Raw genomic sequence first — 14,062 nt, 5'->3', positions numbered from 1 at the left:
GCATGAAAGTGCATAAGGGCCAGAGCCATAGCACAGAGGGGAGGGCCCTGGCCTTGCACGCAGCCGACATACCTTGATCCTTGGCGTCCCATATGATCCCCCGAGGCTGCCAGGAGCGATTTCTGAGCGCAGAGCCAGGAGTAATCCCTGAGCACTGCCGGTTGTGCCCTCCCCCCAAAAAACAAAATAAATAAGAAAGTTATGGGGCCCGGAGATAGCACAGCGGCGTTTGCCTTGCAAACAGCCGATCCAGGACCTAAGGAGGTTGATTTGAATCCCGGTGTCCCATATGGTCCCCCGTGCCTGCCAGGAGCTATTTCTGAGCAGATGGCCAGGAGTAACCCCTGAGCACCGCCGGATGTGGCCCAAAAACCAAAAAAAAAAAAAAAATGTGCATGAACATAAAGGTGATACAGTTCCCTCTGCTCTTGCTCTAATGAGGGCAGTGGTTTTCTTTAGCCTCTGCATTGAGGACTACTAAAACGCTTGTTCAACTATAATTTTGGAACTTTCTGTTTTATGGTCAAGTGGTGACTAGACTGTGACATCCTTTGGGACCAACAGTGGGGATGGACCACAGAGAAGCCTGACAGGGTCCCTTTTACTCTGGACCAGTTAATGGCATAAGACAGAAACTGAACACAAAACTTTCATAGTTGGGGCTGGAGAGATAGCATGGAGGTAAGGAGTTTGCCTTGCATGCAGAAGGTCAGTGGTTCGAATCCTGGCATCCCATATGGTCCCAAGACTGTCAGGAGCGATTTCTAAGCATAGAGCCAGGAATAACCCCTGAGCGCTGCCGGGTGTGACTCAAAAAACAAAAAACATAAAACAAAAAAAAACAAAAACTTTCATAGCTGTGGGCTATGCAGAGGGGAAAGGCAGAAAATGTCAGTGTCTAAGTTGGGCTGAAAAGCCATTGGGTTCTGGTCCCAGAGGTGTGTGGGAAGGACTCACGCCAGTCAGGTAAATGTAAAAACCCATTTATTAGACAATAGCATACAATGATGGTGCAAGTACACATGACACAGAAGTGTTGAACTAACATAGCTGTTTCCCAGAGTAGGTGATACCAGGCCCCTGGGTATGCTGAAAACCCAGGGTGGGGGAGCAGGGAGTAGCAGATTTGGGGCGGGTCAGGGCACTCTGCTTAAAGAAAGCAGATTCTGGGCTAGAACAATAGTACAACAGGGAGGGCACTTGCCTGGGCTTGGTTGACCCCACTTCGATCCTTGGCATCCCATATGGTCCCCCAAGCTTCACCAGGAGTTATTTCTGAGTGCAGAGCCAGGAGTAACCCCTTAGCATTACTAGGTGTGCCCAAAAAGTAAATAAAGGGAAACTCTGAGCACTGCATCTAGGACTCCCATGCTCAACCGGGAAATCCCTGAGCATAGCAACAAGTGATCCAAAACCAAAAACAGATTTCCAGGGAATGCTGAATGTGGTTTTCTGACAAGGGCTGAGACAGACTTTGGGGATTCTGTTAGGTAGGTCCAGAAACAGGACCAGCAGCACAAAACTGAAATATGAATATAACCTCAGATAGGAGGAGCACAGGAGGGGGTGACTTCCAAGAATACAAGCACCCCCAGAGTCTCACAGTGTTCAGGTATTCCCGTGTTTGCCATGGCAACTAGAAACGCCCATGGCAGTGAACAATCACAAGCATATGAGGAGGCTGAGGCATCATCATTGGTGAGCACTAGGTTGCTTGCGTGGATTAAATCTGAGTAAAATCGGGCCCGGAGAGATAGCATAGCGGCGTTTGCCTTGCAAGCAGCCAATCCAGGACCAAAGGTGATTGGTTCGAATCCCGGTGTCCCACATGGTCCCCCGTGCCTGCCAGGAGCTATTTCTGAGCAGACAGCCAGGAGTAACGCCTGAGCACCGCCGGGTGCGACCCAAAAACAAAAACAAAAACAAAACAAAAAAAAAATCTGAGTAAAATCTTGAATTTACTTGGCTCCAACTAGCCTGGGGCCTGAGCATTCTCTCTTTGATATGCCCATTAGGGTCACAAAAATGAAGCTAAGCTCTGGGTCTGATCAGGCTGGACAGCAATGAAGGAAGTGATGTGCTGAGATATTCACAGACAGGGCAAGGCTGTCCCTGTTCCTGTCAAGAGAGCAATGGGCCCAAGGCAAGGCCTCCTCTTCCTTTCTTTCCACTAGGCAACCTCCCACACACACACTGTCATGCTAGCTAGCCCCTCTGTCCTGGAGCAAGAGCAAGACCCAGGCCCAATATCCCATGAACAGAGGTGGACTGCTGTATCCTTAGATCTAGAGATTGATTCCAAGCTCCATGCCATGAAGAGTCTGCAAGTGCATACAGCCCCATCACCGGGTCACTCTCCACCTGCAGGACAGGGCAGGGCAGGGCAAAGCGGGGCGGGAGTGGGGCGTGTGCTAGAGTTAGCTCCACTCTCCCCAGGATGCTGGCAGATGGAGTAGACCTTCTCAAGATAGTTCTGGGTCTCACTGGCCCCTACAGCCACCACCAGCATAGACCTGAGATGTCTCGGGTCACAGAACACAACTGGGACCCCAGCCCTAGTGCAGGAGAGTTGACCACATGCACAGAGCCCCTACCTGAGCCTCTTAGCCAGCCAATGTCTGAGCGAAGCCCCAGTAGGCCTGGGAGTCATGGTGAGCGGACACCTATGGAGAGGAGCTATTCAGTGGCCTTACCTGGACTGCCACCAGGGAAAGCACGGGAACCGGTGAGGGCAGGAACGTGACCCAGTAGGACAGGAAGGTCTTTGCAGAGGGAGTAGGGGACCAAGTCCAGCACCACATCTCTGTAAGGGGCCTGACAGAGCCCAGGAGCGGGGAACAGAGCCCTGTTGCAGGACCAGGTCAGGGGCAGATGTCCCCCCTCCCACCCCACTTAGGATCCCAGACCGGCACAGAGCCAATCAATGGCGCAAAGGAATCTATAACTTTAATTCAGATACAATTGCCATGCAAGTCCCATAGGCACCCCATCAGGCACCATCCAGAGTCCCTCACCCAGCCGTGCTCACGGGGTGGTGGCTGCCCGGGCAGGCGTGGTCCAGGGGGTGTCTGTGTGCAATACAGAAGTTGGCAGCACACTGGTGACATGACAGTGCCAGCATCTCCCGTTTCCTGCAGCCATCTCTGGAACAGCGGTGCCTAAAGATCTGAGAAGGTGTCTCAATGAGCAATGTCTCAGTGAAAGGATACTCAAAAGTCACGGCATCTGAGGTGACCACAGAAAGGGTCAAGGACAAAGTGCCACATACGTGCTTAAGCATATGCAGCACAGAATACAAACCTAAGTACACACAGCTTAACACATATATCACAGAACATGCAGCACAACACAGGCAACAAAGAACACACAGTACTGTGCATGCAACAGAGAATACACAGTACAGCACACACATAACAAAACATGTAACACAACCCATACATCACATAATACATAATACATCACAATATACATTACAGCACACACAACACTAGCACAGGAGCCTGAGCACATACAATAGCACGCACAGCTCAGAACATGGACCTGGGCCAGAGTGATATCACAGTGGTATACAGGGTGTTTGCTTTGCATATGGCCAACCTAGAATGGAACTGGGTTCAATCCCTGGTATTTCATATGGTCTGGGGAGCCTTCCAGGAGCAATTTCTGAGTGCAGAGTCAGGAGTAACCCCTGAGCACTGCTGGGTGTGACCCAAAAGCAAAAAGAAAAGAAAAAAAGAAAACCCAGAAACAAACCAACCACTGACCTAAGCATAAACATAGCACCTAGGACCACCACTTCTTCACTCCATGTGCCAAACCAGCAGGGATACAGCCCTGAGACTCATGGCAGTGACTAATGCTGGGAACTTGGCATCAAGAGAGGGATCAGGCACACTACCAAGAGGACAGTAGTCAGGAGGGGTCAGCCTGGCCCTCCCCAGCCTGTCTACACAGGCTACAAACTGCATAACGAGAGAAAAATGTGAATCTGAACAGAAAGTGAGCAACTGGTCAACAGCCATGGTGGAGGCCAGAGAAGAGACTAGGTGGGTTGGAAGAGAAGCTGGGCTTCTCAGGAAATGGGGTGGTGAGGGGAGACTGTGCCCTGTCCCTCCATACCCTACTCTGCAGCAGCCCCCAGACCCCCGATTAGACCTCACAAGAAAAGAGAAAGGCAGCCCCAGAGCAACCAGGGCAGTTTGGGGCTTGGGTCTGGAGCCGCTGGTCAACCAGGGTGGACTCCAAGCACCAGAAAACTCCCACAGCCATGATTCCCCAAAGAGACTGGTGCAGAGAAGTGGGTCAGCCTCCTGGTAACCCAGTCAGGACCTGAATCAACCATGAATGGTTATGAGAGGCCAGAGCCTAGAGGGCTATATCCTGTTCCAGGGAGGACAGACATTACAGTGTAATTGGGGACAGAGATGACAGAACATGTTCCCCACACAGCAGGTCCCACGGTCAGTGCTGTGGGGTTCTGGGGACCAGGGCCTGGGTCCCAATGCAGTGTGCCAACAGCTACCCACATGTTTGTACTCCAAGAACAACCCAACCTCCCATGTCTAGCAGCCCCAGGGAGGACCTCAGAAAAAGGTGGGAGTGCAGAGGGAAGTGGACTCACCTTGTCGTCTTTCCTCCCACGGAGGGACTTGCAGTCTCGGTCCATGTGTTCGCCTACCACCACATCCGCCACCTGGCCCCTGCGCAGTGGGACGGGCTGATCGCAGAGTGGGCACACAGGAACCCGAACATCCTGCAGATGGAATCAAACATGGTCCAACCCGTCTTCCCATCCTTCCCCTTTTCTAGTCCTGAGCTCAGTGCTGGTTCTAACTTGCTGTCCATTGGTCCCCAGGAAGTGTGCCAGAAGGGGCTGCATGGGAGGAGCTTGAAACGGTGGGTATAAAGTGTAGGATTAGCCTACATGGCCTCTCTGAGGTGTCCAGTCCCAGTCCCCCTCCAAAGGGAACAGAGGCAGTTTCCCCATGTCAAGCCCACTGCCGGCCACCCTCTGCTCCACAGGGCTAGAGACGTACTCCTCAGTACTATGCCTTAGCACTGTCCCCACAGTGACCCATAACCACAAAGAGTCAGCATCAGGGCAGGTTGAATCCCCTCTCAGAAACAGAGTCACAGTCCTGATAGGGTGGGGCATGTCCTGAGAAATCATGACTCACTGGGAAACCAGGGGATAGTGAACAGGAAATGAGTGAGCAAATCTGCTGGACATGACCTCAGCACCAGCCCTGGCCCACTGCTGAGTCATGGTGCTCCCGCCAGCGACCACTGGGAGGCAGCAGAGTGCAGGGAAAGGCTGATGCCCATATGCTCCCAGGCAATACCTGAACTGACCCTCACACCCCACCCCACCCCCAGTCCCTTTCTCAAAGGCATCTCTGGTTTCTGTGCCTCTGGGATCAGAAGGGACCAGGGCCTCACAGTGGAGAAGGTAAGAGCTTCCTGATCAGCCTCCTCCTTGCTTTATTTTGCCTTGAAAACACAGCTGCTTCCTGCTTCCTGTCAGGAATCTAAAGCATGTGTGCACCTGCAGAGGGCTGTGCAGGTGGGACTGTGCTAGTCTCCGCATGCAGAGCCCTGCTCTGATCGTCAAGCTGCCTCTCTGACGCAGCACTGAGTGTTTTAAACAGAAAGGAACCTGAATTCTGGCGCTTAGTCCTTAAGAGAAACTTGCTCTTTAATCTCTGACCTTCTAGCTAGACACCCTGAGTACTCCACAGGGCCAGGGTACAGAGAAGGGATACCATGGGGCAGAGCCGCACGGGGCAAAAGCCCAGACATTGGCAGCCAGGCTAACTACTTACCTTTCTAAAGTCCTGGGGACACCTGTGAGCAGATCGCGCAAAGTGATCTTTGCAGAAGTCTTGTTCACATGCATCACATTTCAGTGGCAGAAAATCTATAAGGACACAGAGCAGAGAGTCAATATTACAGGAAACAACAGGCCCCGGAGATTATTGAGTGCCCGGCACCAGATACATCTGCATAGAGGCATAGGGGACACTGGGAACAGAGGAGCAGGGGGAACACAGATATAGCTGGTTCAATTCTCAGCTCTGGCTCCGCAGTAGCAAACAACCCTTTCGGCAGGTGCAGCCCACAAGTCTTCTAAAGAGCTTACCCAGCTGCTTGCATGTTTCTTCCGCACAGTGCTTTCCCAGATCCGGGAACTCCATCTGGTACCTGAAACATGGCAAACAGAGGTGTCACCTACAGGATATGCAGGTGGGGGGACATGAACACACACACACACACACACACACACACACACACACACGACATTTCCATAACCTGTGCCCAGGCTTTGCTCATGCAGCTCACAAAAGCAAGCCTGGCCTCAAAGGAAGAATTGGACACATGGCCTGGGCCACACAGGTCAGCTGCCACCAAACCTGGCCTATGACAGAGGAAAGCAGAAAGCAGTGGAGAACAGGTGCTGCCCAAGAATCAGCCTCATTGGGGAGGGCTCGTCCCTACTAATCCCTATGAAGCACACACCCCAGTGTAGGTTCTCTTGGGGCCCAAGGCACTCAGGGGACCACCCACAGCAAGGCTGAGCCAACCAGCCTAGATGATGTGATGCAAGGGCCTGGCAATGTGTTGAGAGCAACAAATGCCACCCAGTCTTTTGCAAGGCTAAAGGCAAACTGGAGCCTCAGATGGCTAGACACGGAGGTATGTTCTGGCAAGGAGGCAAGCATCCCCCATTACTGCTTGAACATATCCAGCACTAAACTCAGGGATGCGGAGAAATTAGGTCATCTAGTGCAGCTCATGCTTGTGTAAACAAGTGCATTACCAGGGGCCAGAGCGCATTCTCTGACTACACAGCCCCGAAGGAACTCCATCCCTCGCTGCTCTGACTCCGGAGGGACAACTTCTACTTACTACTTATTCTTGAGTGACAATCAACCTGGAGTCGGCTGGGACAAGCTCCAGCCTTTTAAGTCCCAGTGGGAACCTTACAAACTTACAAGGTCCCCTATGCATGTCCCTGCTGTGGGCCATCAAGGCGCTCGTTCCTCCCTTAACCCAAAAACCCCGGGGACGTGCTGTTGCCGGGTATTCCGGCAAGCTGGCCCCACTCTCCGAGGCGCGATCCCCTAAAACCCAGGATGCTGGTTTTCAAGTTCCCATCTGCCCATCCGATCCCGGGCCTTCGACCCGTCTTGGCCACATGTCCCAAGCCTGCGAGGGTCCCCGCACTGAGCCTGCCAACAGCGCCCATTCCCAGTCGTCCTTTTCTACCCTCTCCACCCAGTCTAAAGCTGTGCCAGGGGCGCGCGCGGTTCGGATTCCTCCGCCCGAAAACGGCCACGGGTCCGACGTGAAGTGGGCAGACCCAGCCCGGTCCCGGTTCCCGCGGTTTCTGCACAACAGCGCCATACCAGAATGTTGTCAAAGCCTCCGAGACGAGCCGATGGGAAACCCGGGTCTATCGCTTCGGCCGACGGCCAGAGAAGAGCATCCGAGGGGCGTCCGGGCTCGTCCAAAACAAGCTGCATAGTTCCGCTGGCCGCCATTTATGCGCCGGCGCGCCCCGATGAAATCACCACCCGGCTGACCAATCGCGCTCCTGCGCGACCCGTGACGTCACCACAGAACAACCAATCCCCGCTCGCCGGGGGCCGGCTTTCCCGGCGCGCCTCCGAGTGACACCTCCCGGGCCGACCAATCACGTCTCACCAGGGCCCGGCCTCCCCCTCGGCCCTCCGCCCCTTTCTCGAGCCATCTGGAAACTTCTCTCCAGCCGCCCCTTGAGTCACGCCGAGGCCAGGCTGCTCTGCGCAGGCGCCGTTTCGGCCACAGGGGGTCGCTGACCCTGGACCCGGCCGTAAGGGACGTTGCTGCTTAGAAATAGTGCCCTCCTAGAGTTGGGGGTTCTTTGCCAATCGGGTACTTTGGTGCTAGCCATGTTCCAGCACTGACCACTGGTCTGTCCAACGTCCCAACCGTGCCCATTGGCCCTGCCTAGGTCTCTGGTCTTTCCCACTGCCCCTGCCCTAGTGCCCAGCCCTCCCCACTGACCTGGTTCATTTCTCTGGCCAGGCCACCCCCCCACCGCCCCTACCCACCTCCCCAGCTCTCCCCACTTTCTAGACTTACATTCCCCCATCACCTCCCAGCACTGCCTGAGTCCCTACACCTCTATCCCAAGCCCCAGCCAGGCTTCCTGCCACCTCTGCCCCTAACCAGTCAACAGTGAGAGCACCCTTATTTTAATTTTTGTACTATTTATTATTTATTTTTGGTTTTTGGGTCACACCCGGCAGAGCTCAGGGGTTACTCCTGGCTCTGTGCTCAGAAATTGTTCCTGGCAGACTTGGGGGACCATATGGGATGCTGGGATTCGAACCACCGTCCTTCTGCATGCAAGGCAAATGCCCTACCTTCATGCTATCTCTCCGGCCCCCGTGTTTATTTTTTGGACCACACCCAGTCTCAGTAATGCTCAGGGGTTACTTCTGGCTCTGCATTCAGGGATCATTCCTGGGGGTATCACCAGGGGACCATCTGGAGTGCTGGGGATTGAACCTGGATTGGCCACACGCAAGGCAAACATTCTCCCTGATAACTATGCTATCACTCTGGCCTCATGACCCACATTTCACAAACTGCTGATAAACCACCTGTCAGCTTTGCACCCACTTCTGCTCCCTCTCGGGACCTGTTTGTTGTTGGTTTTTGAGACCACAATAGTGTGCTTGGGAGTAACTTCAGGGGCATTGCTACACTAGTGTGCTCAGGAGTGCCTCAGGGACACCATGCAATGCCCACCTGCATCCTGGGCCTCCTGCAAACAAGGTATGAGCTCAACCCACTGAACTCAAACCCAGATCCCACCCTGTCGCCCCCACACCCTTTCCTGTGGCCCCTTACCACACCCTGTGGCAGTGGCTCCTTGGGGGGACTCAGCTGTGCTCTTCTGTCTAGGATTCTGTCACGTTTGAAGTAATGTGGGATCAGCTCTAATATTTTTTGCTTTAGAAAGTAGTAAAAATTAATTAATCTACAACTGCACTGATAGCAAAAGTTAATAGAAATTTTAATAAAAATACAACCTCAATAAGCTTCCCCATTGTTCTAATAAATGCAATAGTAGTTTAGAGTCGGAGATAAAAAAAATTAATAAAGCAGTGGAGGCTAGGGACGCCATACTCCAGGAGGCTTAGCCTTGGGTCCACGGTGGTGCAAGGGCATGAGCTGGCTCTTGCTTTCAGGCCACTCTTTATTTGGGGGGGGGGTCACACCAGCGGTGCTCAGGGTTACTTTTGGCTTTGTGTTCAAAAATAGCTCTTGGCAGGCTCAGGGGACCATATGGGATGCAGGGATTCAAACCACCATCAGTCCTGAATCGGCTACATGCAAGGCAAATGCCCTACTGTGCTATCACGCCAGCACCTCAGGCTCCTCTTTAATCACCAGGATTTCTTTTCCTTCTTTTGACTTTGAAGCTGCAGCCAGTGGTGCTGAGGCACTGCTCCTGGCTCTGTGCTCAGAATTACAATCCCAAATTGGGCTCAGAGGACAATATGAGATGCTGGGGATCAAACCCAGGTTGGCCTCGTACAAGGCCAGCGCCCTTCTGCTACACTATTGCTCTGGATCCTGTTGGAATTTGCTTGTTTGTTTTTGACCTGCACCTAGCAGCACTCAGGCATTACTCTTGGTTCTGCACTCAGAAATCACTCAGGGCACACTCAGGGGACCCTATGGACTGTCAGGGATCAAACCCAGGTTAGCTTTGTGCAAGGAAAATACCCTCCCCAACCTTATTGATGATCTACTGCAAAGCATCAAGAGCCCTTCTCCTGCCAGGTCAGGCTGTGGTCCTGGTCATGGTTCAGATGGTTGTCTCAGTGTTGATGAGGCAGAAGGTGCTGGCACTTGGCCCTGATGGCAAGTTCTGCCCCTCATGTGCTGAGCACTTGCCTGCTATGTCTTGACTTCCCAAGACACAGTCCTACATGACAGGGGGCCCCTCTGAAACTCCAGTGTTGGGGGCTCATGGGGCCCCAGTCCCCTCCCACCATCCATCTGGCCATAAAGCAGACCAGTCTGGAGGCGGGGGCTGCCTGTGCCCACCAATGCTAGGGCCATGCCAGTGAGTAGACAGGCTCTTGGTTTGCCTCTAAGGCTCTGAGAGCCACCAGGGACTCCACACATATGTGCCACGCTGACCTTGGAGACCCCAGCCACACCCAGTCCATTCCTTGCCCCTGCTGCCACCAGGCTTCAGAAAGGAGAAACTTCCAGAGAGGAGAAGTCCCCAAACAGCCAGCATTCTTGACCACTGGAGCACCTTTCTGTCCTCAGCATTTTCAGGAGTGAGCTCTGAGCACAGTTAGGGCCACTGAACATGGCTCTGGAACCAAACAGTTATGTCTATTTCACTACCTTCAGCTGCCCAGTGTTGAATCAGCTGCAGCAGGCCTTCAGCTGGGTGTGGGTGACCTTCCAGCATGGCCGCTTCTGTCCTTCCGCATCTCTGGGCCTGATGTGTGTGTGCCCCTGGTCCCCCTTAATCTGGTACATGTGCACCTGACCTGCCTCAGTTTCTTCTGAGAAATAAATCAGGTGTCTGGACTGCGCCCATGACCTGTCCCCACCGCTCTTCAAAGGTGATGCCTCCAGGGCTGGAGAGATAGCATGGAGGTAAGGCGTTTGCCTTTCATGAAGAAGGACGGTGGTTTGAATCCCGGCATCCCATATGGTCCCCTGTGCCTGCCAGAGGCGATTTCTGAGCATAGAGCCAGGAGTAACCCCTGAGCGCTGCCAAGTGTGACCCAAAACCCAAAAACCAACCAAACAAACAAACAACAACAAAAAACAAAGGTGATGCCTCCCATGGGCTGAATTCCTTCCCTTTTCTTTTTTTCTTTTTTTTAAATTCCTTCTCTGGGCCAGAGCAATAGCACAGTGGTAGGATATTTGCCTTGCATGTGGCCAACCCAGGACGGACCTGGGTTAGATTCCCGGCATCCCATATGGTTCCCTGAGCCTGCCAGGGGCGATTTCTGAGCACTGAGCCAGGAGTAACCCCTGAGCGCCACCAGGTGTGGCCCAAAAACCAAAAATAAAATAGAGAACATGTCCTTCCTTTTTCATGTCATGCTCAGCTAGTAAGCAGACAAAACTCTTCCCTGCCAAGTCAGGACAGTGTGGTTAGGCCACAGAGAGGCCTGCACTGTCCAGCACAGACCTTTCAAGAACCCAGCCCTCTCCCTTCACACATACACATTGACACACATTCACTCCTACAATGCACTGTGGCACACACATGTGTTCATACATTCACAGACACCCTACATATATTTACACTCACACTACTACTCACATGTACTCTCTCACACAATCACTATTCTACTACTCTCACTACACAAATGCGAGTCTCACTATTATACACACGGCTACTACTCATACACTATTTTTATTTGTTTATTTGTACTTCCATGGCTGAGTTTTAGTTATAGATTGTCTATCACCCTTCACCAGTGCACATTTCCCCCACCAATGTCCTCAGTCCCTTCCACTCCACCACTGCCTGTTGAAGCAGGCATTTTACTACTCTCTCTCTCTCTCTCTGTCTCTTTCTCTCTCTGTCTCTCTCCTTTATGGACACTGTGGTTTGCACTATTGTTAATCAAGTGGTACATGAATATCACTTTATCCTCTTTTAGCACCCAGTTCTTGTCCAGTACTCATACACTATTAAATGCTATTACTCACACATTCTCTCACCTCACACTATTACTTGCCCACACATTGCTACTCACACACTATTCCTCTCACACAGTATATTGCTCACACACACACACACACACACACACACTTGCACACACACACACACACACTTGCACACCAGTGGGCTCACAGCCTTGACAGCTGTCTGTGACTGACAGGTTTAGGCCAACCCTGAGAACTGGGACCACAACTTGTGGGGGGTGGGGGGGAGCAAGGCACTCACAGACAGATTTGGGGATGGGGTGAGTTTCCTGCTGACTGTGAACTTGGAAGCGGCATCCAGCTGAGCTCAGTCCTTCCCCTGCCTTTGGCACCTGGGTGATAGTCCCTCTGTTTGTCCCCCAGAACGAGTTGCGCAGCACCCCCGGGCCCCTGCAGTCGTCACTTAGATACCCCTCCTCAGACTGGCAGAATTTCCTTTTGCAAAATTATCCTTGCCTAATCCATGGAGACGGAAAGTGGATTAGTGGTTGCCAGGGGCTGCGAAGGCGGGGCTGGGACGGGTAGTGACTGCTAATGGGACCTGATTCTTGGGTGGGGGGGGGGGTGACGGAATGTTCTGGAACTGGAATGAGTGATAGCTGGATACTGGGGACACAATGTCCACTTAGGGGTCTGTGGTGCTGTTGGCCATCATTACATCCCAACTCTGTCTTCTCTTCTGCCCTGTAGACCTAAGATGCTATAGGACAACCGCCCTCCCAGGAAGGACACCAACCCCAAGTGGCAAAGGTGACCAGAAGGGCATAGATGATGCCCCTCTTCTGGCCTCTCAGGGCTCCAGACCCTCCTGCAGAAACAACTGTCCCATGGCCAGACCAGTAGGAAGTGACAGAGCTCCTGGATGCCCTGTCTGTGCCCAGATCTGAGGGCATGGCCCCCGTAAGAGGGTCTTAGCATGTCTCATGTCATCCTGAAGAGATTCCATAAGCCTAAGAACAAGGAAGCAACTTCCGTGGTGCTGAAATGGGATCTGGACTGGGGCTTTCTATCTGTATCCTTGAATCTCCTCTCCCCTGCCTTTCCCTGCACCCTGCCTTTCCTCACTTTTGCCTCCTCTCCCTGCCTCTTCTGCATCCCTGCCTTTCCTACACCCCTCTTCTCACTCTGCCTCTCCTGCACTTCTTGCCTCTCCTGCATTTCTGCCTCTCCTTGCATCCCTGCTGGGCAGGCCCTGTGGTAGTGTCTACCCAGTCATGGCTCCCGCGTGCGGTGGGGTCTCTTGAGTTTCTCCTCTGGGGGCGCCCAGACTGCCGGGCAGCGGGCTTTGCTCTTTGTCTCAGGCGCGTGACGCGACCCGCCGGGGCTCTGCTGGCCGAGTTCCCGCCCGGGCGGCCGGATTAGCTCTCGGCTCGCGGCGCAGCTGCTCCGCCCGTAGTGCCAGGCCCGTGGGCCTCGTGGCAATGTCCCGGGGTCGGGGAGCCCCGGGCTAGAGCACCCCGTGGCCGCCCCGTCGGGTACTCATGGCCGTGGAGTTCCGCCTGGCCTTTGTCATGGGGGCCTTGTCCCTTGGGTTAATGGGGCAGAAGAGACGGAGAAGGACGAGGGCCGCAGGGGCGCACGGGGCAGCAAGACAAAGGCGGGCGCAGGCGGCAGGGAGGGACAGATGGGCCGTGCGGACTGTGGGCCTGAAGCGGGGGTCCGTGTTAGCCAAACGCCCCGCTCAGCGACCCTCGGGGACCTTCCCCTACCAGGCCCCGGGCAGCAGCCCGCACCTGCGGGCAGGCCCGGACCGTCCCGTAGCGCCCCGCGTCCCGCGCCCCGCGCGCTTCCAGACCCACGCGCAGAACCGCGCCCGCGCGCGCCACGCCAGGTCCTCGCCAGGCGGCGCTGTCGCCCTCCGAGCCGCCGGGGCCGTGCTCTGCAAACCGATGGCTGTTTAATTAACGTGCAAATTGAGTAGATTAAATGACTCTAAATAATTAGCCACAGATCCTATAAACAGGATAACATATTTAATTAAGCGGCGATATAGATTTTGGAAACTGTTAATGTATTTTTAGAATGGCTGCTTAGATCTTTTCACTTTCCCCCCTAACTTCAAACATGTAAAGACAGCCCTGGGTCCGTGGATAAATATCTGGAAACAAGATGATGCCTGTTAACTGCCACTAATAGAAATGTTGGTTTAACAGAAACTGGCACAGGCCCGTGGCTGGTGCACTGCGCCCGAGTAAGAGGCCGCTCCGTCCGTCTGTCCTGTCCATGCATCTAGTTTGGGGAAGTGGGTGCTCCGGACCCTGGATGGAGTGAGGGGCAGAGTGAGGGAACGGGGAAGGTAAATGGGAAATACAATCTG

General features: G+C 53.6%; 1 protein-coding gene across 1 annotated transcript; it reads right to left on the bottom strand.

The window, feature by feature from the left end:
* Positions 1-2,268: 2,268 nt before the first annotated feature.
* Positions 2,269-7,545, bottom strand: ZFAND2A (zinc finger AN1-type containing 2A). The gene is made up of 7 exons (XM_049788708.1): positions 7,407-7,545; positions 6,140-6,201; positions 5,823-5,917; positions 4,622-4,753; positions 3,015-3,166; positions 2,595-2,663; positions 2,269-2,361 (listed from the first exon to the last, which is right to left on the bottom strand). The coding sequence occupies exons 2-7, from the start codon at positions 6,192-6,194 to the stop codon at positions 2,343-2,345; spliced, it is 522 nt and encodes a 173-aa protein (XP_049644665.1). The 5' UTR covers positions 6,195-6,201; positions 7,407-7,545; the 3' UTR covers positions 2,269-2,342.
* Between the last annotated feature and the right edge of the window lie 6,517 nt (positions 7,546-14,062).

This window comes from Suncus etruscus, chromosome 15 (assembly GCF_024139225.1).
Source record: "Suncus etruscus isolate mSunEtr1 chromosome 15, mSunEtr1.pri.cur, whole genome shotgun sequence".
NCBI lineage: Eukaryota > Metazoa > Chordata > Mammalia > Eulipotyphla > Soricidae > Suncus > Suncus etruscus.
This window is presented reverse-complemented; position numbering and strand designations above follow the sequence as displayed.

Excerpts from the sequence above, each read along its gene's own strand:
- ZFAND2A (XM_049788708.1), bottom strand. The coding sequence starts at position 6,194 with ATGGAGTTCCCGGATCTGGGAAAGCACTGTGCGGAAGAAACATGCAAG. Across the intron at positions 5,918-6,139 it reads AGAAACATGCAAGCAGCTGG|ATTTTCTGCCACTGAAATGT; the intron begins GTAAGCTCTTTA and ends GTGTCCTTATAG. Across the intron at positions 2,664-3,014 it reads CACCCCGTGAGCACGGCTGG|GTGTCCGCTCACCATGACTC; the intron begins GTGAGGGACTCT and ends TCCTCTCCATAG.